The sequence below is a fragment of the Strix aluco genome, chromosome 4 (genome assembly GCF_031877795.1).
Source record: "Strix aluco isolate bStrAlu1 chromosome 4, bStrAlu1.hap1, whole genome shotgun sequence".
Classification (NCBI taxonomy): domain Eukaryota; kingdom Metazoa; phylum Chordata; class Aves; order Strigiformes; family Strigidae; genus Strix; species Strix aluco.
The window spans coordinates 139,212-163,547 of NC_133934.1; the positions used below are offsets into that span (position 1 = coordinate 139,212).

Genomic DNA, 24,336 nt, shown 5'->3' on the forward strand with positions numbered 1-24,336 from the left:
AGGGCCACGGCAGTGAGGCCCCCGGGACAGCCGTGGTGGCGGGGACACTGGGGACTGCCGGCTGCGCTCCCTCCCTGCTGGCGCTGCCCAAGGAGAGGGGCCGGAGAGCTGCCGGGAAGGGAGTTCTGGGCAGAGCCGGGCTTAGGCTGGCACCCGCTGGCCCTTCCCGGCGTGTCTCCTCTCTGTGGGAAGCGTTCCATCCTTCCAGTGCATGTATTTAAACACAGGAGCTCCTTTAGGCTGAGGTTATCTTCTTTATGAATTATAATTATTATAATTATTTAATAGTACGGTAGCATCCAGAGGCCACAAATAATTAGTGGGTCTATTCCCATCTGTAGTAATGATGCTACTTCAGCCCTAAGCAGTGCTTTTGGACAGGGTCTTGCGTCTTTAGGGAGCCAGTCCGTATTGCTGTTCTGATGGCTGGTGGGTGGGTTGGGAAACCGAGACACACGGTGAAGAAGGACACTTGCTAATTCCTAAATTCCCCTGGTAGCCGGTGTTGTCTAAAGCGCATAAAGATAAAGGGGGGACTGACTGCTAGGTGGCATTGGAAATCTACTTAAAGGCAGGAATTTGTATTCTGAAACGACGTTCTCCCTCTCCGTGCTGGGAGGCTGCAGCCGCAGAGGCCTCCCGCGCTGGCTGCCGGGATGGGGCTGCCCCTCGGGGGGTGCTGCTGGCGCCCAGGGCCAAGCCCCCAGGACTGGCGCACGCCGGGTCGGCGCAGTCACCTCTGCGAACTGCTGGGCGGCAAAGCCTTTCCAGTTTTTTCCAGAAATGTGCTTCGGGGACAGCTTGTGGCTTTCTAATACGATTTCTGGCATGCGAAGGAGCGCAGGGAGTCCCAGTCTGTCAGGGCTCCCCAGCCCAGCTGGCGGCTCCGCTTCGCTGTGGTGGTTTTTGGCTCCAGACGGGCGCCCGGGCACGGTCCTCTGGGGTGGGACGTTCCTCCCCGGGGGAGCGTGGAGCGGTGGGGGGTCCTGTGCTGAGCTGTGAGCTCTGTCTCCCGCGGCCTTTGCGCCACGTCCTACTTCCCTCGCCCTGTAACCACTGCAGGAACAGCCCGTGTCAGGGTGCTGGCGGACCCCGCGTGCTTTGGTGCTGGCACTGCCCAAGCTCACACACTCTCCGGGCCAGATCTCCACGTCCGACGTTTTCCCACGGCTGTGCAAGGCATCTCCGGGACTCAGAGGAACGTGATACTGCCCACGCCACGTTCGCTGGGCGAGCAGGGTGTTCTCCTCCTCCCACAGTGGTCTCTTCTCTAGCCCCTAGGAAAGGTGCTGAGGGACGCTCACCTGCTCTTCCGTGGCAGCTGAGGGAAGCTCCAGGACTGAATCAAACTCCTGACCTCATCCTGCTCCGTACAGCCGCCCGTGTTCCCCTGGGTGGGTCACCCTACCTCTTCGTGTCTCCTTTTAAATGGTGATATCTGTGCTCCTCCCGGCAGGGAGCAGTGGGAGAGCAAGCAGGTAGCGGTGAGAACAGAGGCACTACTGTCGTGACAGCCATATGGGCATCCATGGGAGACAGAGGAATAATTTGGCTTCTGCAGGCTTTGTGCAGAGGCTTTGTACTTCACCGTGTCTCCTGGCCACGTAAACTCTCCATCTGATGGCACCAGCATGTCCCAGTTGAAGGAGAGAGGGGTCGAGGACCTCAGCATGCTGGGAGCGGGGTCTTGTTGCTTCTTCCCCAGTTGATGGGTCCCTTGCACCAGGCATTAGCTGCAGCCCATGTGGTGACGGCAGCCGGGAGCCCCAGGCAGCCCTGGGGAGGTGCCCGCAGGGTGCCCAGGGGTGCTGGCGCTGCAGGGAGGCGGGTGGCGGGGGCTCCCTGCTCCGGCCGGGCGACCAGAGCCTTCTCCCAGGCCCCGTGGCTGGGAGAGTGACTAATTTTCCTGCAGAGCACTTCAGCCAGTGACCTAAATAGAGACGCGTGTGGATCCCTGGGCTCGTGAGAGCTGCCGCTTGCACCAGGCCCTGGCTGACACAGGAGAGGACCCGTGTGTTGGTGACACTCCCCGGGGTGCCGGGGGTGCTGCGGAGCACGAGGAGCCCAGAGCACTGCCCTGGCCGTGGGGCACTGCGCCTGCCGTCCTCAGCCGGGCCAGCCAGTGTGTTTCTGGTACAGTCCCCGGGTGTTTGAGCAGAGCCTAAGACCTTGCCTCGAACGGTCCCGGGGGGAGGAGGTCAAGCACTGCAGGTGTGCCGGGGGCTGCGAGGGCTGCGGGAGCCGTGGGGAGCTGCTCTGGGGCATGTGAGCGGAGCGGGACCTGCTGAGCACTGCAACGTGCGGCTGGAGGAGGGACGCGTGTCCTCGCTGCGAACGCGCGCGGGCTGAGCGCCGAGGAGGGGGAAGAGCTGCACGAGCGGAAGCACTATATTGGCACGAGCACAGTCGGATATAAACCGGCCGTGATGAAGTGCCTGCAGGAAATCAGAAGCGCTGAGAGCCTCCAAGCAGCCGGGCTCTGGAAGAGCCTCCAAGAGAACCGCAAGGGTAGGGCATGAGCTGGCTTTGTGGTAGAGCTTCCTCAGTGAGGAACTGGATTTCGGGTCTGCTTGCTGCCCAAGGAGATGCTCTTAGTCCTCCATCCGCAGCTCCCGCAGATGCTCCAATCCGAGTACAAACGAGTCCTCTTGGAGCCAAGGCGGGATTAAGCTCTGCTGCTGAGTGATGTGTCATGAACCGGGCTCCTGCCCCGGCCTCCGCTGAGAGCAAACGCCTCATCCTCCAGTGCCACCCCGATCCGTCGCCAGCAGCACCTCTCGCCTTTCCAGCCATCGGGAAAAGCAAAGGGTTTGTCCCAAGAGAAGCCGTTGTACCCAGCGAGTGGAGCTGGGTAATTAGCTGTTCTCTTCTGCAGTTCCAGGAGAATATGACTTCCTCTCTCATAAATCTAATCTCCTGGCTTCCTGCATCTTGAGGAGAAGATTTATGTGTCTGCTCTGGTTTTCCCTCTGCCACAGACATTACCAGGAGGACGAGGCAGGGGATGGGTGGAGAAAGGGCCAAAGCCGGTCAGGGGACAGGGAGGATTGTTGACAGGTGTGGGGGCAGCCGGACCCTCCGTCGGCGCCTACGGTCCCACGCTCAGTGGCCGTAGCTGGGGTCTGCCCAGCAGCCTCACCAGTCCTGGGCTGGTCTCTCCCACAGGACACCAACGTCCCTCGAGTCAGGACGAAGAGCTGAGCCTGGCCTTGCTGCCCCAGGGGAGGAGGAGGAGGAGGAGGCAGGCGGCCAGCTGGAAGCTTTCCCTCTGCTCTGTGATATTTTTGGTGGGTGCGGGTAACTTTCTGGACAGGACAGTGTGAAGCAGGGCTCTGTTCCTCTGTGGTCAACCCGGCAGCCGACGCCAGATGAGTCTCAAGATACACAACCAGAAGGTTTAGTGCATATCTCACAAAATTCACCATCAATTGGTACTGGCCAAAGAAGAGTGGCCCAGTCACGGGGCCAGCGGCTCTCCAAAGGGCCCTGACAGGCTGTACCGGCAAAGCACGGGCTGGTGAAGCAGGACCAGGGTTTGGATCCCACCACCCGAAGCAACGCAGCAGAGTCGGGGCTCTGGGCTGGGGAGGGCAGCCGGGCTGACATGTGGTTCAGAGCCCCGGCGCTGCTCACAAATCCCAGTCCTTCGAGGAGTATTTGGTGTTTGGGGGGAGTGAGGACAATCTGAGGACGGGGTAGTCAGCACCTGAAGTTCAGTGGTGTCTGCAGCCAGGCCATGGGAAGCGGTTCCTGACGCTTCCTCGGCTCCTGGGCTCGCTCAGCAGAGGAGACGTCATCCCCAGCTGCGCTGAGCACCCAGCTGAGCCGGGGAGCCCACGCTGAAGTACTCGTGTCGTCTATTGCATTACAGTGGCGTCGTCTGCTTTGGTCTATACATCATCTGATGTGACCTGCTGTCTCACCTTATTCATGCGCTCGTAATTCCCGTATGAGCTAGAGGAGAAACACTCAGACCTTAAAAAATTGCTGAGACGGAGGATCCACCACAGTGCAGATCCTTCCTGAGTTGCTCTGGCCCTGACTGGCCTCGCTTTTTAAGAAAGTTGCTCCTCTGACTCCCCCCGATTTTCAGCCGCTGCGTTTTGCTGCTTGGCTGGAGAGGAGCCTGGGGCTCCCGCAGCACAGACCCGTCCTGCACAGCGTCTGCTCCGTGCTCCTCACATGGCTCTATATTTGGCTTTTTCCTCTCTCAGCCTCAGTGTAATCCACCCATTTTCTCAGTGCTGAGCTGTTCCTTTGAGGTCAGTGCCAGCCAGCGCCGGCGTGGGGCCCGGCTGCCCCTCCGCAGGACCTGGGCAGAAGCGCGGCTAATTGGCGATGATCGCTGGATGATTATGCCTTGAGACATGCTGGTTAGCTGGTTTTTAATCCATTTAATGTGTGCCACGTTGCTTTCGGATTATTCCGCTTTCTTCGTTAAAATGTCAAATGCCTCACAGAAATCCCAGCTCTGCTCCATCGAGGCTTCTACCTTCATCGACCAAACTTGGAACCTCATCAGAGCAGACAGCAAATGGGTTTGATGAGCCGTGTTCTCCGTGGCCCCACACCGGCTGCCGTGGCTGGGACACGCTGCCGTCCTTCAGCCGTTCTTAGCCCAGCTCCGAGCCCGCTCCCCCGCTGCTGTCCCCGTTGGGATGGTGCTCGCATGCCCTGGCCGGTGCCAGCCCCCGCTGTGCCCTCCTGGCTCCTCCTGGCTCTGCCGCGGGCCCATCCCCCCGTCCCAGCTGAGCTCCGGCAAGGCGCCCAGGGATAAGCATTGGCGTGACACGGTAGCTCAGGCAGGTCTCCTTCAGCCCTGCCCGCCTCTGTCCCTGCTCCCAGCCACCCTCCAGCAGAGAGGAGCTCTGGCAGCCCTGGGACCCCGGCAGGCGGGACCCTGCGAGGGGCTGCTGCGGGTTCGGGACCTTGGAGGGGCTCCAGCTTCCCGCGACTTCATCTCTGAGCGCTGCCCTCCCGACAGCCCTCGGCACCGCGGGACTGGCCAGACCCGTGAGTTCCTTGTGCTGGGGCACATTAGCCGGGGACATCCCTGCTCCTGCTCCTCCAGTCTGACCAGCCTGGCACCGGGTGCCCACGGGGAAGCCAGTGGGGCACAGGAGGGCGAGTGGGGAGCGTGGCTGCGTGCTGGGCACACGGTGCAGCAGCTGCGGTGGCCAAGCACGTGGGGGTGTGGGTGAGCGTGTGGCCCCAGGGCTGGGGCGCTGAGTGCCATTTCCCAGTAAACACGCTCGACGCGGCAGCTGGGAAGCGCTGGTGCGGCGGGTGCTGGGTGCTTCTGCTTCCTGCACAGCCCCTTCCCAGGGGCCCTCTCTCTGCATCCGAAACGTCCCCAGCGCTGCGCTTACAGACGGATCCATCAGCACAGCAGTTCCCTCGGGTTCAGCCGCGGAACCGGGGGGCCCATCAGATACCGCAGCTGCTGGGCTGCGCGGCCCCGGCTCCGTCCCGCCGCACGACTCGTCACCGGCACTCGAAGACGCCGGCACGCTGCGAGCAGTGCCCGAGCGCGGCACTAAATCCAGCCGTACACGGAGACGAGTGGGAGGGTCCTGGTGTTTGACATCCTCAGAACTGTTCCCAAACGGAGTGAGCGCATGTATAATTTATAGACTTTTTCTTTGTCCTTGTCGCTTGTCTCTGATCTCTCCAGCGGTGCAGTTCGGGAGGCAGAGGGTGCCTCGGTGGAGGCCCTGCTGACTGACAGTATCGCATTTGCTGCGTAGGCAGTGGAACGGCCTCGTTGTGCTCTGCCGTCAGCCGCGGCTCTGTGAGGTCTCTGCTGTGGGCCCGTGGGGGCTGCACCCACGCTAGGACAGCCGGGAGCGTTCCTGCCCTGTGCCCGGCTGTTGGGGTGGCTCCCGGCACCCTCCACCCCGCGCCCGTTAGTGCCCTCATTAAGGAAAGCTCTGGAGCAGCCTGCACGGGTGCTGGGCCGTGCTCAGGGGGCTGCTTCAGTGTGGGGACGCGCCGCCGGACCCCTCTGCCGTGCTGCCCTCCCTGGCGCAGACGCAGCCGGGGATGCTGAAGCGGGACCTGGGCGAGGGGCGCTGAGCCCCGGGCACCAGCTGTGACCCCACGACAGGGCCCCGCAGCCCCTCGCTGTCGCAGCAGGCTCTGCCTGTGCTGCGTGAGTGCTGGCAGGGGCCAGGCATGGCGGCAGGGCTGCTCCCCCCGGCTGCGGCGAGCGTGGGGCGCGGGGGCAGGCGGTGCTGGCTCCGTCCCTGAGCCGGCTCTCCGCTCCGCCTGTTGCTGCCCATACTAACGAGGTGCCCCATCCCTCCGCCGCGTCTCCAGCGCGTCCTGCCTCACAAACATCTCCCGGTGTCTGGGCACAGCTCCAAGCTCGGGAAGGAAAGAGCCGGGCGGCTGGGCAGCGCATGGAGCAGCATCCCGACTAAGGCAGTGCAGGGGGTGCGGGGGCTCCGCCGGGTCGGCGGCTGGCTGCCGGCCCGGGAACGCGTTGGGCACCGGCGCACCCGGCACGCAGGAAGTTTTCTCGCTACCAGGGTGACTCCAGGCTGCCGTGCTGAGTCAGCTGTTTCGTTACGACGGGAATAAGGCAAGGCGGCGATGGGGGCTGGGGGGCTGCTGGTGCCACATGCCCACACACAGTGAGGGCAGGAGGGCCGTGGAGGCTCCTGTCCCAGCGTGCCCAAGAGGGTGCGGGGGCGCCAGGGGAGCAGCGGGCTGTGGGCCGGGGCTGCGGGATGCGGCGCGGTGCGAGGGGGTGCGTCCGTGCCACGGGGGAGCCACATCGCTCTGCTCCTCACCCATGCCGGAGGGGTCTCGGGATGTTTGCAGACCTCAAACGCTGGGAGGCCAAACCGCCCTGCGAGGCAGCTCCATCTCTCTCACCCTGTCCCCGCGCTGCTTCCCAAAATGAGCCATTGGGCTCCTCTGCGCCCCAAGGACACCCCGGGCAGGGCTCCTGGTGTGCGCCCGGGCTCCAGGGTGGCGTGTGCCAGGGCTGGGGCAGCAGCCAGTGACCGGGGCGGGCAGAGACGGAGCAAGGCGGGTATGGGGGCTCAGTGCTAGCAGGGGGGATGCCAGGACAGGGCTGCGGAGGGAGGTTTGCCCTGCCTGCGCAGGCAGGAGGAGCCCTGCGTGGCTGTGCGCTGATGCCGGCAAGGACTGGGGACAATGGAAGGGACTGGGACGTGGCTGGGAGCGATCTTGCCTGCTCAGTGGCAGGGACGGCCCCCGGGTCCTGCCCTGTGACACCGCTGGGGTCAGGCATGAGCTGTGGCCTGGGTCCTGCAGCCAGGCCCCGGCGGTGGTCTGGCAAGTGGCGAGCAGGAGCCGTGCCACAGGCCTGCCCAGGAGGCACGACAGGTGAGAGCTGCGCAGGCAGGCTGGCTGCCTGAGGCTGCGTGATGGCCCGAGGCACGGTGCCCCAGGGACGTCCGGCAGCCCCACCGCAGCCTCCCAGAGCTGCAGCCCTGTGGCAGCACCGGGATGAGAGCTGGAGAGACGCCAGCAGCCACCCATCCCTGCGGCAAGGGGCAGGGAGCCGTCCCCCAGCCTTGCCAAAGTCGCCATCTCGGCTGTGATGCCTGTTCTCCCTCTCGGCCGGTTCTCGCACACCTCAGTGTCCCCGAGCCACGGTCTCACCCCTGCCCACGGAGCTGGTCCCCCATACCTGCAGCCCAGGCAGCCCTGCCGCAGCTCTGGTGGGTGCTGGGTGCAGGATGGGGCCCTGTGCCCAGTCCAGCCACGCTCGACGGGTCGCCTGAGGCCAGCCAGGCCTTTTCCCACGCACGACGGGTCCCCCGTGCCATCCAGCCGTGCTCCACACATGCCTGGTCTGTCTGTGCGTCGTGCACGACGGGTCCCCTGTGCCCGGTGCAGCCCTGCCCCACACAGGACGGGCCCCATGCCCACTCCAGCTGTGCCCCATGCGGGCTGGGTGCCCCACACCTTGCCAGTCCCACGCGGAGTGGGTGCTCCATACACAGTGGGTGCCCTGTGCCCGTACGTCCTGCGCAGGAGCCCTCCGCGCCTGCCCTCCCGCTGCCAGCACCCACGAAGGCGAGGCACTGGCCCCAGTGAGGCAGAGCTATTTTTAACAGCTGCTTCTGCTTGATTTGAGCTGTGAACTTGTAACGTGTTTATGCTAAAGGGGTTTCTTTTTTTCTCTCGTCTCTTTGTGCTGAAGAGGCAGCACCAGAGATCAAAGCTTGTCTCCTCGTGATTTGTGATGGCGGGGCTGGCGGGGAGCGGGCAGAGGCCAGCAGGGGACTGAGGTGTCGGGGCCAGGGCTGACACACCTCTCTCTGTCCCCGCAGGTCCGGGAGCCCAGGAGCCATGGGCAGGGACAGCCGGCACCCGGCGCCGCGGGCAGCTTGCCACGGGCGGCACTGAGCTGGGGCGGCCAGGAGCAGGACCATGGGCTGCCGGCGCCGGGGCGAGGCCGTGGGCAGGGTGGTCAGGGTGGCGAGCCGGGGGCTGTAGGGCCGGGCAGCGGGCAGCATGCCCAGTGGCCCCTCGCCCGCCTCCCGCGCAGCGTCCCCTCTCCGCGGCCGCGTGGGATGAGGTCGGCCGCCGCCCCCGGCAGCTCCGGGGACGGGCACAGCCCAGGGCTCCGGCCGTTGGTGCTCGGCCCCCTGCACCCCGCCACAGCGGCCCCGGGGCCCTGAGCCATGGTCAGCCGGGAGCCCCTTCCCGGCCCGGCTCCCGCCGGCGAGGGCAGCCAGGAGAAAGCCATGACGGTGCGCTCGGTGCTGCTGAACCGCGACTCGCCTGACGTCGAGAGCCGCCTCAAGCGCCGGCGTAACCGCACGCAGCAGGTCCGCTTCAAGGACCTGGTGGAGGGCGGCGCGGGGCGGGTGGCCAGCCCCCCCCCCGGGCCCGCAGCAGCCACCGGCCCCATCACCCCACGTGCCTCGCCGCCCCCCAGGGACGCCCCTGAGCTGGCGGCTCTCTGTGCCTCGCGGCGGAGCTGGCCCCAGGCCCAGCCGGGTTCGCTGACACTGCCCATGCCCAGGAAGGCCTGCATGAGCACCGCCATCCAGACCTCCCCCAGCCTCCAGAAGCCCTTCCCGGCCTCCCAGCCCCGCAGCAAGAGTGTCTGCGACGTGGCCGGGGACACGGCACTGCCCGATGCCGCGGCAAGTGCCCAGTGCCCGGAGGGGGCCGTGCCCACCATCTCCAGCTGGGCTGTGCCCCCGCGGGCTCCCGGCAGCCTCCCCGTGCGCCATCACGCCGCAGCCCTCGCCCAGCATGCTGCGGTGTGCCGCGTGCCACCACCCAGGGATCCCTGTCCCCCCTATCCCGGCATGGCTGGGTGCCCCGCTGCCCGCTGCCCCTCCCCGGCACGGAGCTGCGCCCCCGAGCCCTGCCCACTGTCCCCCGCCTGTGCCCAGCTCCGCGGGAACCCCAGGGGCAGCCGTGGGGCTCCCCCGCGCCCGGCCTCTGTGCCCTGCGGCCAGCCCCGGCTGCCCACCGAGCTGCGGGGGCTTGGCCGGAGCGACTCAGAGCGGAGCCTGCCCCGTGGGCGCCCGCCGCCCCAGCCCTCGCCACGCCACCAGCCGCTGCCCGACCCTGCCACGGACCCCCACGGCCTCCGCCAGCCAGCTCAGGGCAACCCCCCGTGGGCCCCCCCGCCACCCCAGCACCAGCTCTGCGGCACGCTCCGGGGGGGGCCCTGCTGCACCTCGACAGCCCCCGTTCCCCCGGCACCAGGCTGGCATGGCTCTGCCACTGCCACTACGCCGGAGAAGACACCAGCTGCGCTTGGCCGTCCGGACCCCCGTGGCGTCGGCAGCCGGTTACCCACTGCCGAGCCGGGGCACAGCCGGGCAGGACCGGAGGGGCCCGGGGAGCCGCTGCCCTCAGCCCCGCAGGGCCCCGGCGTGGGGACGCAGCCGGGCGGACGGGCACCGGGGCTCCCCCGGCACGGGCAGCCCTGCCTCACCACCGAGCAGTCGGAGACGCTGCGCCACGTCCAGGACCTTCTGCAGCTGGTGGTGGTGACCAAGGGGCCGGTGGGACCACCAGCGGGGGACGAGGACGCCCAGACATCTCAGGGAGAGGGCCCGCGGGGGCCCGGGTCGCAGGGGGACCTGCAGTCCCAGCTGCAGTCCCTGGAAGGGGTGCTGGAGACCAGCCAACAGACCATCCGGGTGCTGCTGGATGTCATCCAGGACCTGGAGAAGAAGGAGGCCCAGCGGGACGGGTGAGCAGGCGGGGATGGGGGCAGGGGCCGGGGGGGCTGATGGCCCGGGAGGGCTGTGGATGGAGGACGGGGGGGCCCTGTCAGAGATTTGGATGCTGCCACCTCTCAGATGCATTTCCCTCTGAGAAGCTCAGAGCACACGTGGCACCGCGTCTTGGTGCAGCATCTTGCCCGCCCCAGCTTGTTCCGCGGTGCCGTCCCCGTGCACAGGGACAGGGTGCAGGGGGGTGCAGGCTGGGGGGGATGAGGGGAGCTGGGCCCCCTGCCCGGCTCCGGTGCAGCTGACGTGCCCGTCAGTCACCAGGAGCAGGTGCCCCGGGAACAGTTTCCCTATTTCTCACGCCTGCTCTTGGCTCCAGCCCCGGTGTTACCGAAGGCGCAAATTCGGCAGCTGGTGCCCCAGTGACCGACACGTCTGTGCCCCGGGGAGGTGCCCAGGCACCCCCATCCTGCCCTGCCCAGGACCTGCTCCACAGGCATCCCCCGGGATGCTTTTCCTTGCCCTCCCTGGCAGATTTGCCGAACGGAGCAAGGTGTTGGCAGTTGGCCCGGAGCTGAGACCCTCCGAACTCATCTCACACAAGGGCCACCAACCTCCCAGGAGCTCCGAGGAGCTGCTTGCCCCGTGCCGGGCCTGGCACCCTCCTGTAAAACCCTCCTGTAAAACAGTAACCCCGCCCCGGGGCCGTGCGGCTGCTGGAAGGGGAAGGCTGGGACGTGCTGCCGTTTGGGCACCTGCAGCCGTGCCGTGGCCGTGCCGTGGCCATGCTGAGCCTCGTCCCTGCAGGCACAGCGAAGGGCATGGGCAGGGTGGTGCCTGCTGAGAGGGCAGGTTTGCTCCCGCGGTCAGAGCTGAGCTTGCCTGCTCGGGAAGCTCATTTAGGTTCACTGCGGGCAGCTTAATTAAGATCTCGGCTCCATATATTGTTGCAGTCAAATGAGCAAACAAGATGCCCAGAGACATAAGGAATGGGATGGGAAATCACATAAAAACCTATCCTGGTGTCCTTATGTTGGGGAACAGCGTGACCCTGTGGGTCAGCGTCCTGCAGGCATGTGGTGGCCCCAAGGTCCCAGCCCCAATGCCACTCGCGGTGTGACATGTCCTCACAGGGTCCAGGCGTCTGCCACCGGCAAGAGCCCACAGCAAACGCCAGCCCAGGACTAGCTCATGTCCTGGCAGAGGGGCGCACAGTCTATGCGATGTTAGAGAGCCACACACACGCACATATATATGTACCTTCTATAGATATATATATATATAAAAAAGGTATCATGATCTAATTTATGTGCCAACAGTATAATCCCAATTGTAATACATAATTTGGTGCATTAAAAGACCTAGTTTCTGAGGGCTGAGAACAATCATGATCAAGGTCAAGTAACAGGAGGCAGATTTAAACAGGAAAACGTGACTTTGTGGCACAGGGGGGTGTTTTCTCAGCTGTCCCCCAAAAGCCGCAGCCTGCTCTGCCCAAGGGGTGATGGAGATGTGAGGATGGAGTCCACAAGGGCGACCAAAAGCATCTCCCAGGGCCCTTCTCTTACAGCTCTGAGTCGGGGCACCAGCAGGGAGCACCCACGGGCAGTGCTGGGGTGTGGGGGGTCTGCGGGCAGCCCCGGCACAGCCGCGGCACAGCCCCGGCACCCTGGGGCCTGGGGAGGCTGCAAAGCCAAAGGCACACGAGCTTTGGAGAAGCCGCAGGAGAGATGTCGGTGGCCTGTTTCCCCGGGGAGGCGGTGGCACGTGGAGGGGGAGCGCCGGGCTGGCGCTGAGGCGGGGCCAGAGGTTCGCAGCCGGTGACACCCTGTGCTCGCGGCGGGGGGCAGCAGGAGCCGGGACGTGCCAGTGGCAGGCAGTGGGGACGGCGGGGACATAGGGCACTCAGGCTGCATGGTGGGACCTGGGCGGGGGGGCCAGGGGGCCGTGGGCAGGGGGGGCAGCACAGTGTGTGCTCCCTGCGCCGCGCGCGGCTGCCCCGGGGAGGCACCGTGACTCGTGTTTGGCACCAGCAGCAGAAATATTCAGGGTGCAGAGACCTTCTGCAGCGATCAGGGAGGAGGACTGCGCTGGTTCAGCTCAGCTTTGGCACTCATCAGCTAAAGTCCTCTGCACCTTCCCCGGAGGAGGATGTACAAAAGCATCAAAAAGAGATAAATCCCGGGTTTGGCGTAGGCTGCTGGTTAGTGTGGAGCATCTCCCACCGCCCGTCTGTCAGGGCATTGCGGCGCCGCCGGTGCCCCCGCACACACCTCGCGCTGCCCACGGTCCCGCTCCCTCCGTGGCACCGTGCGTGGGGAGAGGCACGGTGACCCAGGGTGGCCATGGGCACGAGGTACTGCTCTGGGACGGAGATGAAAGGAGGCAGCCGCAGCGTGAAGGACTTGAGGCTTCTGCCGTGCCCCTTGCTGGTTTGAATCCATCTGAGAAACCCACGTTGCTGAGGGGCACCGCACTTGGCCTGGCAACAAACGGCATTGCACGGGGGGAGAGGGGATCCAGGGAGGAGAGAGGGATCCAGGGAGGAGGGATGGATCCAGGGAGGGGAGGGCCTGGATCCAGAGAGGAGAGCCCTGGCTCCTGGCTGCTGGAGTGTGAACTCCAGCAGCAGACGAGGGCTCTGGGGCAGCTGGGGGGGCACAGGCAGACCCACGTTGGGTCTCCAGGCTCACGGCACTTCTGCTCTGTCGCAGGCGACACTCGTACCGGACAGGGCAGGACATCGCCAACTGCGGGACCTGCCGGGATTGTGCCTGCATCATCTACAGGTAGGAGCCAGATCTGGCACCTGGCACATTCCAGTGGGGCCCCTGCTCTCCTCTGCCCCTCAGACTCATAATTTGGCTATGAAGCAGAGGGCCAGGGAGGGTTTGTGAGTCCTCACTCCTGGGGGAGGGAGGGGACCTGCCCACCTGCGCTCCATCTCCTGTCCCTGTGGCATGGCGGGTGCTCAGGGCACCCCGAGCCACGCGGGGTTGTGGGGTCTGAGCTGTCCCCGGGGGACGTGGCACTAACTCTGTCACAGCCTTTCCTCTCCCACCCCTCCTGATGGAGCAGCTCTCTGCTCATGGCAGTACCCCCCCCAGCACCTCAGGGCAGACACAAACGTGGCTGCACGGGGCCCGCTAAGCCCCCCTGTGCCAGATCCTGTCCCTGGCAGCGGCCACCACAGGAAGCTTGAGGGAAAAGGTGACAAGGGCACGTGGGGAGCGGCTGTCCCCGTGCCACATGTGCAGTGCCATGTCCTGGCACCTCATCCTGCTCGTCCCCATCCCCAGGGACCCATCCCGTCTGTGGCCCCACGGCAGCCGGGCAGGCAGTGGCTTTGAGCCCCGCTGTCCCCACAGCCACCTCCACTGCCGGGACACCACATACAGGGGGCTCTCGGGTGTCGGGGGGCACCACATACAGACCGCTCACGGGTGTCAGGCAACCGCCCTCATTACAACCACCAAAGCTGCCCAAGCCCCCTCCAGCACGAGGGTGTTCTGCCACTGCTTACCAGTCACAGGGACGACAGCTCACTGGGGGGAGAGGGCCAACGCTGTGGCCCTGAGGGTCTCCTCGCCTGCTGGTCCCTGCCAGCCCTGGGCAAAGGCTAGAGGGTGCTGATTTACCAAAGAACGGCCATTGGCAAGGCTCCTGCGCCCGCTGGGAGCTCCCAGGGGACTGGCGAGAAGACAGCAGCAGCGGCAGCACGAGATGCCCCGGCCCCAGGGACACGCAGCCCCTCTGGGGAGGGCTCATCACTAACCAGGGTCCCAGAGACCCTGGGCTCGCCCCCCCCACATCAGCAGGGCTCCCCAGCGGGGGCAGCTTCCCGGTTCCCCTTGGTGGTTGTTGGTTGAGCCGGGAGGGACCCTGCAGCCGCGGGGGGGGACGGAGCAGCACCCCCAGAAGCCGTTTGCTACTCGGGGGAGCACGTCGCAGTCCAGCAGCGAAGGAATGGCCACGAGGGAAAGGCGCTGCCGTGGCCGGTGACTGCAGGGTGTCCGGAGCCTTCCTCTGCCCTCGCCAGAGAGGAGCAGCTCCAGCGTGGCACCCACGGGTGTTGCCACTGATGGCGTGAGCCGGGCGGAGGAGCCGCTGTGCTCCCGAGCCAGCGATGTGGCTGCAGGAAACCCCAGCAACCCGGTGCCCAAGTGCCACCTTGGTGCCACCAGCGCCATGTGCCAGGAGCAACTCCCTGGCGCCTCGGGAAGCCCCTTGCGTCAGAGCAGCTCCCCAGGAGGGACCTGGCGTGTTTGTCCTTGGTTAGGGCAAAGGAGCCCTGGTGAGCGGGTGAAAGAGAGGAAAAAGCACAGTTGAGCCCAAGAGAAAGCAGAGGCAGCGCCAGGCTTTGAGGATGGGTGAGAATGAAGGCACAGGGGGGGGCAGCTGAGGGTCACCCATCCCAAAAGATGCCCTGCCACCACGTCAGGGGCTGTTTCTTGGGTCTGTCCCCGGATGCCCCGGCACAGCAGGTTTAGCCACACGGTGCCCCGTGCCCAGCTGCTGCCCACACTGCCGTGGACAGGACCTGCTCAGGATGGATCCAGCCCCCACCCCCCCACCACCCACAGTCTGGAGGGTGAGGGTGGTGGGCAGGGGCTGTCTGGGGGTGTGTGCCAGAAGGACGTCCCCTGGCAGGGGCACACGGTGACCCCAGGGAGTCTGCCCAGGGGGAAACGCCGGCAACCATGGAAAAAGCTGCAGAGAAACACCCAAAGGGCCGCGCTGCACCACAGGCCCGTCCCACTGGCTCAGCCACCACCTCGGCCGCCGGACGGCAGCTGATGGAGCCGGGCTGGTCCCTGCCCGTGTGTGCTGGCCCCATGCGCGGCCTCAGGAGCGCAAGTGCCCCAGGGAACGTGCCCTGGGGGTGTGCAGGGGCCTAATCGAGCTCCGTGGAGATGGGGGGGACTTGTGGGGGGCCACGGGGGTGGAGGTGGGCACTGGGGCACAAAGCTGCAGCAGGCAGGGGGGGCTGCGGCGGGCGATGCCCCTCTAACGCTGTCCCCTCGGCCCTGCCGGCCCGCAGCGTGGAGCACGATTTCCGGCAGCAGGAGGGCCGCTTCCAGCACGTGCTGAGCCATATCGAGGGCGATGCGACGCCGAGCTCCCCTGCGGCACTGGGGGCTGTCTCACCGCCCAGGCAAGAGCCGTCGCCGGTGACAAAGCTGCCTGCGAAGCTGGATGCAAAGAAATCCAGGCGCAAATGCTTCTGGTTCCTGTGAGCTGGCGGTGCCCAATGGGCCGGGAGCGTGGGGGCACCGTCCCAGCACTGACCCCCTGCCCACATCTCCCTCCTCCTCCCTCCCTCTGACGGTAGGGTTTGGGTAGCACCAGCTTTTATATTTTTAACCGTTCAGTTTAATGTATCAAAGCCCCTGTGTAAATAAGGCAAGGGGAACAATGGCTGTATTTAATGAGAATTCAATAAATTCTACGGAGACGCTATTTTTGTTACATCATCTCCCACCTGTGCACTTCTGTTCTGACGAGGATGAGGAGGGGACCGGCAGCCATTCCCCTGCACAGGCCACAGCACTTGCCTGGCCCCAGGCACCCAACAGCCCCTTGGTGAGAGCAGCCTTAAGCCCCCCTCTGCTCAGGGCTCCCCAAGGGCCATCAGCACCCCCCGTGCACCCGGCCTGCCCCAGCTGAAATTAGCGCCTGTCCCTGCACCCCACAGTCGGGGCTGCTCGCCCGCGGGTTAGCCAGGAGCACCGAGGATTCCTCCTGCACCCCAGGTCAGAGACAGTGGGAAACAGTCACTGTGGGACCTGTCCCCAAAACCTCCTGGGTGGGGGTCCCGGGGCACAGGGCTCTCCTTCCCGCAAGAGCCTCCGAGTGAGGCCAGGGCTGAGCCCCGCACAGCCCGCCTGTACCCGGGGCTGCCGAGGGCTGCAGGGGCTAGAAATTCCCTCTCCCACTTTGTGGCCAGCTGGCAGGGATGCCCTGGCTGCAGGATGTGCGGGCTAATTACAGGCAGAAAGGAATTAGCAGCTCAAATATTCCAGCCCCTGCGGGGCTGCCCACAAGACGAGCTGTTCGGCATCAGTTTAATGAGGGTCCCAGATGAAGCAGCCGGCGGTGGCAGCGTGGTGCGGTACGTGCTCCCCACCAGAGCCTGACGGGACGGGACGTGCCCCAACCACCCTCTGCCACCAGGGAGCCACGGGGCGAGTGCTCCCCAGCTGCCGGGGCCGGGCGATGTCACCAAGCCTCTGCCAGGAAGTGCCGGGCACGCCGGGCCGCAGCCAGCACCGGGGGAGCAGGGGGTGGGAAGGTCTAGGCACAGCCCCTCTGGCTGGAGCCCCCACCGCAGCACCCCAAAGCAGGACACCCGCATGTGCTGGAGCCGACGCAGCGTTGAACCCCAAACCTTGTGCCGGGACCCACCTGGTGCTTGGGGGGGCTGCAGTCTGGCGGTGCTGAGGGGGGCCGGCGGTGCCAAGGCGGGGCTGGTGGTGCTGAGGCGGCCCAGCAGTGCTGAGGCTGAGGGGCCTCAGACCCCAGGCTGGAAGCAGGGGCTGCGGCAGCGGCACGGAAGTCATGAACGACACTGGGAAAGCTGCCGGAAGGTGCTTGTGGAGCCCGGTGGGGCCAGCGCATGGGAAGGGCAGCAAGCAGTGGCAGTGAGGATCACCCCCCATCTCCCACACAGCGCCCAGCGTCCCTCCTCGCCTCACTCACGGCGCAGCAGAGCATGGCCAGCAGCTCTTGCTGCTCTCGCTTCCTCCAGCACCGAACCACGCAGCCCGGGAACAAAGGCTAAAAGCAAAACGATACCAAACGCAACCCTGGCTGTGGCTCCTGCCTGAGTCATGCGTGACTCATGCTTGAGAGCCCGCTGTGCCCGCCTGGCAAAGCCCCGGTGGCAGAGCTTTCGGCAGCCTGGCCAAGTGGCACCACCGGGCCACAAGGCCGCTTGTGCCCAGGCACGTGCCGGGAACTGCAGTGAAGCCACCCCAGGGTGGGAGAGCCGCTGTCGGCAAACGTCCTGCCTGGGCTGCGCCGGCAGGGCAGGGGAGAGCAGGCTGAGCTGGGACTAATGGTTGGACTAGATGATCTTCAAGGTCTTTTCCAACCTAGATGATTCTGTGGGAGCCCTCATGCCTGCCCCGTCCCTCGGGGGTGCAAGGAGGGGTCACCGGGCAGGGAGCAGCAGCGTCGGTGCCTCAGCAGGTCGGCGGGAGCAATCCCGGCACCTGGGACACCCACAGACCAGAGCGGCCTCATCTGCCGCAGAGCACGGCAGGGCCAGCGAGGGTGAAGCTCCCATCCTGCGGGCTCTATCACCCGGGTTTAGCTCAGTCTTTATTCACGAGGACGAAGAGCAGCATGGCAGACCTGCAGGCTTTGCCCAGGAAGGCTCAAGCAAAGGGCCAGGCTGCTGCTCCAGGCATGCATGCAGCCTGGCATGGCACGGCCCCGCGGCACGGCGCGGCCCTGCTGCTGCACGGCCCTGCCGCCCTCTCCAGGCCCCTGGAGCACTGTCAGACCCAGCTCCTCGCCCGCCCTCATCACCCAGAGCAGCTTTCCAGGCCAGCTCCTCCTCACTGCCTAGCCGAGCACGCTGGCTCTGCCGCCACATCCACACCGAAGTACCCACAGACCCGCGCTGCCGCAGCTCCACTTCCCGCTCCTCGATCAGATCCCCGCAGTCAGTGCGCGAAGCCTCAGCTGAGCCCTGCTCTGACCTGCCTGCCCCTCCCAGCACGTTCCTCCCACATGTTCTTAGCATGTAGAATTGTGACAGTTCACCAGGTCCAGTCTCTTTTTTCTGGAGAATACAGCCCAAAGCCCTCATCTGCTTCCACAATGCTCACCCGGGTCCTTTTCCACCTCCTGTGTCGCTCAGAGGCAGCCCCGACGCCCGGTGCAGCGCGAGGTGGTGGCGGCGGTACTCACCCGCAAGCTGTTCTCCCGGTCCAGGACAATCACCCTGCGGTTGACGGTGTGCAGCAGCCGCTCCAGGATCAGCTGGATATGCTTCTTCACCTTCACCTGCAAGGTCAGAGGTGTCACGGCCATGCCTGAGCGCCCGGCGCTGCCTACCGCAGGGCTGGGACGGGGAGCGCAGGCAACAGCATCATCCCCGTGGCCATGTGCGCCCAGGAAACGAGGAGGAGGAGGATGACCCAGGAGGGAGCTGCCAGAGCAGTCGTGCGAGGACTGTCTGTGCCTGTGACTCCCACGTGCTCAGCCCAAACACCCGCGCTGCCTGGGCAGAGCCTACGAGAGCCGTGACCGGCGGCCGCGCTGCCGGGGCCATTGGCCGTCACCAACTGTGCTCCGGCTTTCGTATGCTGCTTCCAGCCTTGTGAGCCCCCATGTCATCCTTCCTGCGCTCCACCAAAAGCCGTCGTTCATCCCTGGATCTGCTCGGCCACACCTTCCCCAGCAGCGTGGCCACATCTGCACGGCCCCACATGCTCCAGCACTTGGGGAGCAGCGAGACCACTGGGCCAAGCAGGGCCACCGGCACACTGGCAGGGCTATGACCAGCTCTGGAGCACCCGCACACCCTGCTCAGGCCTCGCCTGCTGCGCTGGGAGTGTCACCGGGCCACCCCGCAGCCCTGTGCCCTCCAAGAGCCCCGAGACCTCGCTCGCTCATTGCCTGGGAAGAGCTGGAGCGGCCCAAGCCCACCCACCACACACAGTGAAGCGCCGAGGCTATGGGGGGGCAGGGCGAAGGTCTGGGCACAGACACACACCCCCGGGGGGGGCCACAGGGCACTGGGGGCTCACAGCAAGCCTAGAGCCATGCAGACCCCCGGCCTCCCAGCCCTGCGAGGCACCTCCAGGCCTGACCCCGCCACCACAGCATCGCTGCCAGCAGCCCGGCTCTGCGCGCTGGCTCCAGGTGACCATCGAGGGTTTGTCACCGGACGGAGGCACAGAGAAGCCCTTCCCGAATGCACAGGGCCACCTGGCTCCCGAGTGCCAAAGCCTGCCAGAGGGGCACTCACCAGCTCTGCGTCCCCACGGTCCTTGTGCCGTCCCTCGCCTGCACCGCGCTGCGCTCGCAGCTCCTCCACTCTCTGCAACAAGCAGCACCCCAGGAAATCAGGAGGACACCCAGGACGGATGGCCCCGTCCCCCCAAGACCATCCTGGGACGAGTCACGTTTGGGCGGTCGGGCACCCGCAGCGGGACTGCTGTGGGGCTCTGGGCTGGACCCCCCCATGCCTGGGGTTTCTGGCTCATGTTTAGGGCCGCCACTGTTAATTTTGGAGTGCGACGCTGCCCAGGGGCCAGCAGGCAACTGCGGACCAGCTGCCTTCAGCCCTGCCCTCGCCTTCCTCCTGGGTCTGCAGAGCTGGGCCAGCGAGAGGCACGGCCAGCGATGCACACCCTCGCACCGGGGGCCTCTCCCCCGCTTATGGGGACCGACGGGAACTCACCACAGACCAGCTGGGATGGAAATCAAAAGGTTTTTACCCCCATCTTGGGCAGGTTCCCACCGGGCTGGTGGGTACCAACAGCCCCCTTTGACTGTGGGTGACCACGATCACTCCTAACCGTATTGTGGCCGGTAATTTGTGCTTAACTCTACTCAAATGGGTTTAGTCAGGTCACTTCCGAGGTGACTGCTGGAGAGGGAAAAGGAAGCAGCAGAGAAGATGGGATTTACCTTCTGGGCCTTGTACAGCACCTCCAGGATGTTGCTGAGCAGCTCAATGCAGGCATCTTCCTCCTCTCCCTTCTCGATCAGCTCCTGCAGGATGGGCACCGCCGTCTGCAGCAGCAGCTCCCGGCACTCTGTTGGGGCGGACAGGGAGGCAACAGGCTGGTGGGTGCTGGCACAGAGCTGGTGGGTGCTGGCACGGGGCTGGTGGGTGCTGGCACGGGGCTGGTGGGCACTGGCACCACCCCAGCACCAGAGAGGACAAGGCAGGAAAGGGACCAATGGGATGGAGGGGACCAGCACAACGCCTGGTCTGGGCTGTGACCCACACACACGGAGCTGTCAACTCCCTCCTTGGATGGAGCAGGGTTGTTGGAAAAACATCAGATCCTGGCGGGAAGGCTCCAGGACAGAGAATCCGCTGCACCCTGTTACACAGCTACTTACCCTCTCTACTAAAATCAAGTAAAATAAAATAGAAAAGCCTCATCTGAACTTCTCCTGCCTCAGCTTCCACCAATGAGCTTTGTTCTGCTTCTCTGCTCTGCTAAAGGCGCTTCAGATTTGACAGACGGAGCCTTTCAAACTGGACACCATCCAGTAAACTGGAGTCTCTAGGGCTGACTATGACAACCCGCTGCTCTTCCTACCGCCGGCTCTGCCCCTCGGGCGGTGACACCGCGCCGACGGCTCCACGCTGCCACTCACCGCTGATGGGGGACTGAGGGAAGGAGCATGGCAGAAACGTTTCTTCTTGTTTTCTTGTCTGCTTGTGGTGGGTGTGGAGGAGCGGGGCTGTGCAGGAGCGGGGAGCACGGGGAGGGCCCCGGGCAGGACGCCGGCGGGGGCGGAATGCAGGGAAGGACGTCGGGAGCGCTCACAGGACTGTGGAGGCTCAGAGCAGAGCCGGCGTGTGCGGCAGGAGGTGACCTCGACGGCCGAGTTAGACACGTTCACGCTGCTGCCGCTCAAAGCCTCCACAGGCAGAGACACAACCGGCTCCTGCTGCCCCCACTGAGCTGCTCCCCTGCTCCCCTGAGCCCCCCTGCTGTGCCCGAAACCCAGGGCCCCCAGCCCAGCTCCCAGGGCAGCCCACTCCCCTCCTCTCCCACGATGCCGGGTGGATATTTGGAAGCTCATCGTGTCTCCCCTGTGCCCTTTCCTGCCCTGACCTCGGTCATTTCTCCTAAGCTCCACTTCCCTCTCAACTTTCCTTTGGACTCTCCCCAGTTTAGACACAAGTTTCTTGTGACACCCAAAACCACACATGGAATAAGCTGAGCCAAGGCCTCGGCGATGCCGAGCAGGGTGCTGGGTGCTCGTGTGTCTGAGGGATGCTCTCCCCCGAGGGCTGCGTCACCGAGCCCTCTGCTCCCCCGGCCCCCAACCCCTCCTGCAGCACTGCTGCCACCCTGGGCTCCGTCCCCTGCTGCTCAGCAACTGCTCTCACACGATTGTTTTTAATTTAAGTACAATCTACATCTTTCAAAACCTTTTCTCCGACTTGTTGACGTTATTTTAAATCCCGAGTCTGTCCTCCAGCATGCCTCCAGCCAAGGCTGCCTTACAGGGCAAAATTTACCAAGTCTGCTCTTTCCTCCATCCCCTAGACAAGTCCTAAGAACACCAAACAGCATTGGACTCACGGCAGGCCTGGGAAATCCTACTCACACCCACAGAATCACAGAATCATTGGGGTTGGAAAAGCCCTTGAAGATCCTCCAGCCCAAGCGTTGACCGTTCCCAACTCCACCAGATCCCTCAGCACTATGTAAGTGCCACCAGGAGCCCCTGTGCCCCCTCTCACCGTAGGACTGGAAGATCTTGCTGTTGACAATGTCGGTCAGGGACTGCAGCTTCTGCTTCAGCAGGCGCTGGGCCGGCAGGTTCCCGATGAAGTCCCGCAGCAAGGCCCTGCCATCCAGGCGAGAGGATTTAGCGAGTGTTAAACACAGGGCTTGCCAGAGCCCCCCTGGTTTTGCAGTTCTGAGCACCAGCCCCGTTCCTTCTGTGGAAGAGAAACGCAGCAGCAGGGGGTCGGGTACCAATTGCCACCGTGTTTCGGTCAGGAAGGGGCTGCCAGGCCAGGAGGGCCACTCGATGGGGACAGAGCTGTGCAAGGGGCGCGGGGTAGGACAGTCCCACCGCACAAAGCCGCGAGGCAGCCCGTGTGTAAACCACCCCGCAAGACACCCGGCATAAAAGCCCTGCCTGGATTCTGCCTGGATTCCTGAAGGGGACGCAGCCGGGGCTGGGGGTTTCCAGGCTCAGCCCCTGCCTGAAGCTCAAATTGAGCAAAACCCTCCCCTGGGTTTGCGCGAAGAGGGGGATGAGGAGGCAACTCCCCAGCATCAGGAAACCCCGACCCCTCCGCCTGCCTTCACCCTTGGCTCAACAGCATTGGCCCGTGTCACCACGGGAGGGGAGCGGGGGCAGAGGTTCCTGTGGCAGGCGCTGAGCACGCCACAGAGCAGGGCTGGGGGGGGGACGGGGACCCTACCCCAGCACAGAGGAGTCGAAGATCCCAAACACATCCTCGAGGATGGAAGGCAGGTACTTCAGGGCTGCTCCCTGCGAAGAGATGAGAGAGCTGACTCTGTGCCAGCCATGCGGGCAGGGCGGGACGGACAGACAGACAGACACCGTGCAGGCAGGGAGGTGACCCCGGCCCCTCCTACCTCCCCCTGGGCTGTGAGCCAGCACTGTCCTCGTTCGGTCCCCTCTCGTTAAAGCAGCAGTGTGCCCAGCCTGGCCCACAGCTGCCAGCCCACGGCCCCCACCCGCCCTGGGGAAGGGTCGTCCAGCCGCTTCCTCTTGCTGAGCCCCCAGCGAAGCCCCCAGCACCGCTATGGTCACACACCCCCACCACTGTCAATGAGAGTCCCCAGCTTTTACTCTGAAACCACCCAAACTCCTACAGCAAGACCATCAGGGATGTGGTCCCTGGCCTGTGTCACCTGTCAGACCCTCCGACACCACTCGTGGCTCCAGCAGCCGCTGCTGCCATGGCCAGGGCTGCCCTGGGGCTGCCCCGTGCCCAGCCCGGCTCCACGCCCGGGGACAGCTGGTTGGAACAGCCAACACACCGGCTGTAAATTGTTCTGCATTAAAATCTCTTCATTGTGTCTGTGACGTGACTGAGCAGTGTAAACGACTCGCTGAGTCCAGTTTACCTCCAGCTTTGCCAGGGGAGCAGGTCCTTTGGGATCCCCCCGGGTTCCAGCTGCGCTGGCAGCAGCGCCAGGGACCCCCCAGCCTCTGGACCCGGCCGGGTGCCAGCGGTGGCCTCTGCCCGCTGCTGCACCCCGACAGCAGTTCCAGGAGGTTCCATGCCCCTGGAGCCACACAGGCCCCACCGCTGCGCGATCCAGCTCTGGGTGTTTTTACCCAGCGGTTTCGGCATCGAGCCTGCCATCTCCCTCTGAGCGACAGCGAGGGACTGGGGCCTACTGCAAATCCACCTGGTTTTAACAGCGCCTGCGCTGTCCGAAAAGCGGCTTCATTGCCCGATAATCACACACCCAGGAGAGACATCGCTTATTTATTTTAGGGTTGCACGAGCCTGGGGGCTCAGTGGTTTCCCACAAATCCAGCACACCAACAGGACTTTGCGTGCTGTATTTATACACAAAACTTGCAGAGTTAGTAATTTTCCAAGCCCATCCTCTCTACGATGATTGGTTGGTAATTTACATATAATTATAATACTGCTGACACAATACTTCTACCACTACGCATGCTCAGGGGAAGGGGCTTCACCTAGGCAAGTCTCTTCTTAACCTACAGGTGTGATTTTTAGTATTAGAATGAGGGTGGTTGAGTGAAGGACACACAGACCTTGAGTTTGCTTGCCCAGTTGGCAACGGACCCTCTCCAAGGTCTAACGGCTCCAGGATGTCCTTGCTCAAAGAAGCTGATCTCCTTGTTCTGCTGATTAGAGATGCCTTTGGCTTTAACATAGACAACGAACACCTTGACCTAAGCATAATATCACTACGTTGCTCTAAAAGTTTAACCCTCAACACCTGGACAAGCTCCCCTTGGCCACCTCCCTGGGAGCACAGTGAGCACGGAGATTATGGGCAGGGGCCGGGCGAGTCCCGGTGGGATCTGCCCCGGGAGCACCCTGCAGCGGGGCCGAAACCTCTGCTCGGCTCTGAGCCCTCACTGGGTGGCTGCTGCCCACGCCAGGGCAGCAACGGGCAGGGCGGACCCTTGGCCCTCTGCTCATGATTAAAAACTCCACCCGAGGCCCCACCGGGCCAGAGCCGGCTGGTGGGTCAGTGAGCACGGAGAGATGTCTGAGCTGACTCCCTGGGACCCAAAGAAATGCCCAGCCCTGCACGACAGCTCTCCGTTTGTAATGACTTTTTTTAGAACCAAGAAGATATATATTAAAGAGATTAAAAGTAGTTATTTTAATAAACTTACACAACGCTAATTTTAAATCAGAATGCTGTATCAAGTCAAACAGTTGTTAGTCTCACCTATTATGTCAGTTATCTTAGTCAGTCACATT

At 64.2% G+C, this 24,336-nt stretch overlaps 2 protein-coding genes across 3 annotated transcripts in view; one reads left to right on the plus strand and one right to left on the minus strand.

Moving 5' to 3' along the window:
* The window catches only part of LOC141922472 (dedicator of cytokinesis protein 2-like), a 67,472-nt gene that overhangs the window by 14,958 nt on the left and 28,178 nt on the right, over window positions 1-24,336 (minus strand). For both annotated transcript variants that reach the window (XM_074821650.1, XM_074821649.1), the window contains exons 24-28: window positions 22,318-22,388; window positions 21,625-21,731; window positions 19,824-19,951; window positions 19,159-19,230; window positions 18,096-18,191 (exon numbers count right to left, since the gene is read on the minus strand). In XM_074821650.1, the coding sequence (XP_074677751.1) occupies window positions 18,096-18,191; window positions 19,159-19,230; window positions 19,824-19,951; window positions 21,625-21,731; window positions 22,318-22,388 (474 nt within the window). The remainder of the gene's footprint in view (window positions 1-18,095; window positions 18,192-19,158; window positions 19,231-19,823; window positions 19,952-21,624; window positions 21,732-22,317; window positions 22,389-24,336) is intronic.
* LOC141922473 (uncharacterized) lies at window positions 7,347-15,647 on the plus strand. Its single transcript, XM_074821651.1, has 3 exons — window positions 7,347-10,198; window positions 12,893-12,967; window positions 15,220-15,647. The coding sequence occupies exons 1-3, from the start codon at window positions 8,664-8,666 to the stop codon at window positions 15,413-15,415; spliced, it is 1,806 nt and encodes a 601-aa protein (XP_074677752.1). The 5' UTR covers window positions 7,347-8,663; the 3' UTR covers window positions 15,416-15,647.